Below are 4,232 nucleotides of genomic sequence, written 5' to 3'. Positions count from 1 at the left end.
AAAAAAAAAAAAAGTATTGACTCCTCATCATGATGACCCTGGACCAAATTCCAGATAATTCTTTCGGATTCCCACAGGACAAACAGTGCCTTATCCAGCTATGCCACGAGCACGCCACGCGCCCATGTCTTTCACTCAATCTCAACCGTCCACGTTTCACCTCATCCAATGGCCCACACCCATCTCTGGCCAGCCCTTTTTTTATGGTCTTCTTCGCCACATTCCCATCCTCACTTCCGCACCACATACACACAGACCTCCTTCACAGCCCTTCGTTTCCTTTGTTTTTCTCTGTCCCTTCGAACCGCAAACCTCAAACCTCTCTCTCTCTCTCTCTTTCTCTGAATTTTTCTCTCCCTCTCAGTCTGTCTGTCTGTCTCTCTCTCTCTCTCTCTCTCTCTCTACAATCTTGGTGTTCTTTGTTTTCTCCATGAACAACATGCTTCTCAAAGCCTCTCCGGGTTCTTCTCTCCTCGCCACTCATGGGGAAAATCTGGGTCCTCTGTTTTCCTCTGCTCCTTCATCGTCCTTGTCATTTTCTTATTCGGTTTCTCCTCTGAATTCGTCTTCTTCCGTGAATTCGATTCTTCGCTTCTCTCCGGCGAAAAATGGAAGTGGGTTTGTGGTCTGTGCCTCTAAAAGTGCGAATAACAAACCGCTTGCCGGCGTCGTTTTCGAGCCCTTTGAGGAAGTGAAGAAGGAGCTCGATCTCGTCCCTACTGTACCACAGGTTTCTCTTGCTCGCCAGAAGTTTGCTAACGCCTCTGAGGCTGCTATTAACGAGCAGATCAAGTGGGTCTTTGTATTTCTTTTTCTTTTACTAAAATCTGATAGTTTTCGAGTGAAAAAATGATTGTTGTTATTCCGTTATTGAATTGCTAAGCTTATATTTTAATTTCTGTAACACTTCGTTTTCAATTTGAGATACCATCCAATTGGGCATGCTTTTGTGCGTTTATAAATCAATTTCCTGTGCCAGAAAAAATCTTGTTTTTGGCCGTTTCATAGATTAATTTGTGTTTTTTTTTTTTTTTTTTTGGGCCTAATTATTATTATCATTATTACTGGAATTGCCAGCGTGGAATATAATGTCTCCTACGTGTACCATGCCTTGTTCGCCTACTTCGATAGGGACAACGTTGCGCTCAAGGGTTTTGCCAAGTAATGTGTTCGAAATTCTTAAGCTTTCTGAGCATTTTTCAAAATGGAACTTTTTTTGTTTTAAAATTAAGCTTTTCATGCTTTTTTCATCGACAGGTTCTTCAAGGAATCCAGTGAAGAAGAAAGGGACCATGCTGAGAAATTGATGGAGTACCAGGTCTTTCACATATTTCATTTGAAGATTTTCACTGATGCTGTCTTGTCTTTTCTACGTTGTTTTAGTGCTTTGAATTTGCCTTAAAGTTGTATTTGAAAGTAATTTCTCTGATATCCATTGTTTTTGATCCTTTAGAATAAGCGAGGTGGAAAAGTGAAATTGCAGTCGATACTGATGCCTCTCTCTGAGTTTGATCATCCCGAGAAAGGAGATGCTCTGCATGGTTAGTGTTCTTGCTATATGTTTGAAGAAAATTATACTTCAAACAATAAAATTTTCTCCAGTTTTTTCTCAGATATATATATATATATTTTTTTTTTCTGAACATGCTTATTTCTTACTCATATAGCATATTGTACATTTTGGTTCTTGGGCGGATGTGTTTGCATGGTTTTGGTTACCTTACTGAGAAAAAGTGGATGGAGGTTGTAACACTGAAGGTATATGTAAACGAGGATAGAGTCAATACATTGCAACTCTAAGGATTAGCCAGCCATTTCAAGATCATTTATGCATGGTTTTGTATTTTGAAGTTTGAACTGGTTTCTTCGTATATTTATTTGTATATTGTAGTTCATATATTTCTGCCTTTATGGATCCTCCAAAAGCTTGTCTTTCAATCATGACTAAAATTTAAATGAAATGAAGCTTACTCATTACACTTCAGTTCACGCGATGTACTTTCCATGTATTAATCCCGCAATGAAAGCTAGTTTCCGAGATGCAATTGGTTTTTCTGGTTTGCATATTTATTCTAGATTAATAGATGTTGTACTCTAATACTTTCTAGCCATTCAGACTTGACTTAATATCTCTGACTGTGCATCTAACTTTTTATTTCAGCAATGGAGCTTGCATTATCTTTGGAAAAGCTGACAAATGAAAAGCTCCTCAACTTACACCATGTAAGGCGTCTACCTTGGCTCCATCTTGTTACCTATCTCGAGTTCAATTATTGATTTAGCTGTACCTGGTTCAAAACCATGTTAATACAAGCAAGTTTAAAAACAATATTTACAATATTTTTCCATGTGGTCTATTTTATATTCTAGTTTTGTAGGCTATTGTATTCTTCTAAGAAATGCTTTTTGTTTTTTTTCCCTGATGTTTTTACCATTTGAAACACAGGTTGCTGAGCAGAACAAGGATGTGCAGTTGGTAGACTTTGTCGAGAGTGAATTTTTGGCTGAGCAGGTAAAGTTCTTGATTCCCCATATCCTTTGAATTTTTTTTTTTTTCCCTATAATTTTTCCATCTGAATCATTAATAAATTTCCATCCTTGCAGGTGGAAGCCATAAAGAAAATCTCAGAATATGTTGCTCAACTGAGAAGAGTGGGCAAAGGACATGGTAGGAATCCATATTTCAATTTCCGCTCCATATTTCTTTTCTACTTAAACCTTGTACAAAATTTAATCTTTCTCAATGCTTTCTCTTGTGATTTCTAAGCTGGTTTGGTGTTCTTCAAATCTGCAGGAGTTTGGCACTTCGACCAGATGCTGCTTCATGAGGAGGGACATGTAGTTGCAGCATGATTATGAGTTTGATGTTGTTCAGTTCCCTGTCACCATTATGGAGAAAGAGGGGTTCCAAAAAGTTTGTGGTGTTGGGTTGGTAATTCCATAGTTTTATAGATAGAGTGCTTCATGTTCAGAACCTTTTTTTTTTGGTTTGTAAGAAACGTTCAGAACTTATTAAACGAGACATAAATAAATATGGGCAAAGTTTTAGTTGAGCTTTTTAAATGCAATTAAATTATACTTATTTTAATGGATTTAAAATTTGTAGAAGCAAATTTCAATTCCTTTGAAGAGAACCTAGATTTGTGATTCCCTGATAGGGTTTTCAAAGGTGGTGCACCAGATATAGTAGAGCAGTGCCATTCTCATGCAGTATGTAGCCTGTTTGCGGTTGGAAATGTGTAGCCATTCTGATGCAGTACGTAGCCTATTTGCTTATTTGTGGTTGAAAATATGATACGAGTCTTAATTCATTTCGTTTGCAGCTGTAGAAGTCTCTCTTTCCTGGGTCCATGAAATTCAATGCATGTTGCTTTTCTAAGCTCAAATCTTTTTACCTCCTAAAAAGCGGCAAAAATAAAAAATAAATAAAAATAAAAATTAAGGCTATTTTCACGGTTGTGATGCTGGAAATAATTGGTTTTTTTTTTTTTTTTTTTTTGGAAGTTGAATTTTCTTGAACTTCGTCAGAGAGAAAGGAGGTAAACGGGATACAAATTTCTTTCGCGGAACTGCTTTAGTCCATAAGGAATTATTTTCAAGTAAAGGTGCTTGTATGTATTTCTATATTTGTTGAATGTTGTAAGAGATGACAGGAATAATAAAACAAGGAAAAAAATTAAAAAAAAAGGAATATGAGCTTGTTATAGGTAATTATTGTCTTATAATTATTAATGTTTAAAACAATTCCACATCAATTTTGTGTTGTCTCGTCCATTTATTGTTAATCTTCCTATCCTTTTAAAGCCAAACACTTCCTAGCAATTGAGGATGTGTACACTTAGCAATTAACAAAAAAGGAAATGATGGCATTTTGATTCGGTATCAGATAGCAAAATAGAACTAGCTGTGTCTTTTGGGATTTTGCATTTTAGCAAAAATCTAAAGTTATCAGTACCAAAAACACAAAGAACCATACCAAACTCAACATATCCTACTTATGAAAATAACAACTGTCACTTTAAAAGTCATAGTTCATTCCAACATTAAATTTTTAATCTGTGACTGCCGATGGGGCTGCAAGCCTGTCGTTCTCGACTCTTTGGATAATTCAAGTTGATTTGACGGAATGGAATAGATTGTACGGAAGTCAATCTATTATACTAAATATATTTTTTTTTATTCTAAAATAAAAATATTTAAATTTATATATTTTATTGTTAATAATATTTTTT

At 35.7% G+C, this 4,232-nt stretch overlaps 1 protein-coding gene across 1 annotated transcript; it reads left to right on the top strand.

Annotated features, from left to right (window-relative positions):
- The first annotated feature begins 222 nt into the window (after positions 1-222).
- On the top strand, positions 223-3,053 carry LOC107413912 (ferritin-3, chloroplastic). The gene is made up of 8 exons (XM_016021965.4): positions 223-792; positions 1,078-1,161; positions 1,258-1,318; positions 1,454-1,541; positions 2,162-2,223; positions 2,447-2,512; positions 2,605-2,668; positions 2,795-3,053. Exons 1-8 carry the CDS (start codon positions 431-433, stop codon positions 2,851-2,853), a joined length of 846 nt encoding a protein of 281 aa, XP_015877451.3. The 5' UTR covers positions 223-430; the 3' UTR covers positions 2,854-3,053.
- The last annotated feature ends 1,179 nt before the right edge of the window (positions 3,054-4,232 follow it).

The sequence above is a fragment of the Ziziphus jujuba genome, chromosome 8 (genome assembly GCF_031755915.1).
Source record: "Ziziphus jujuba cultivar Dongzao chromosome 8, ASM3175591v1".
Lineage (NCBI taxonomy): Eukaryota > Viridiplantae > Streptophyta > Magnoliopsida > Rosales > Rhamnaceae > Ziziphus > Ziziphus jujuba.
Note: the sequence above shows the minus strand (reverse complement) of the source record. Positions and strands in the feature narration are given on the sequence as shown.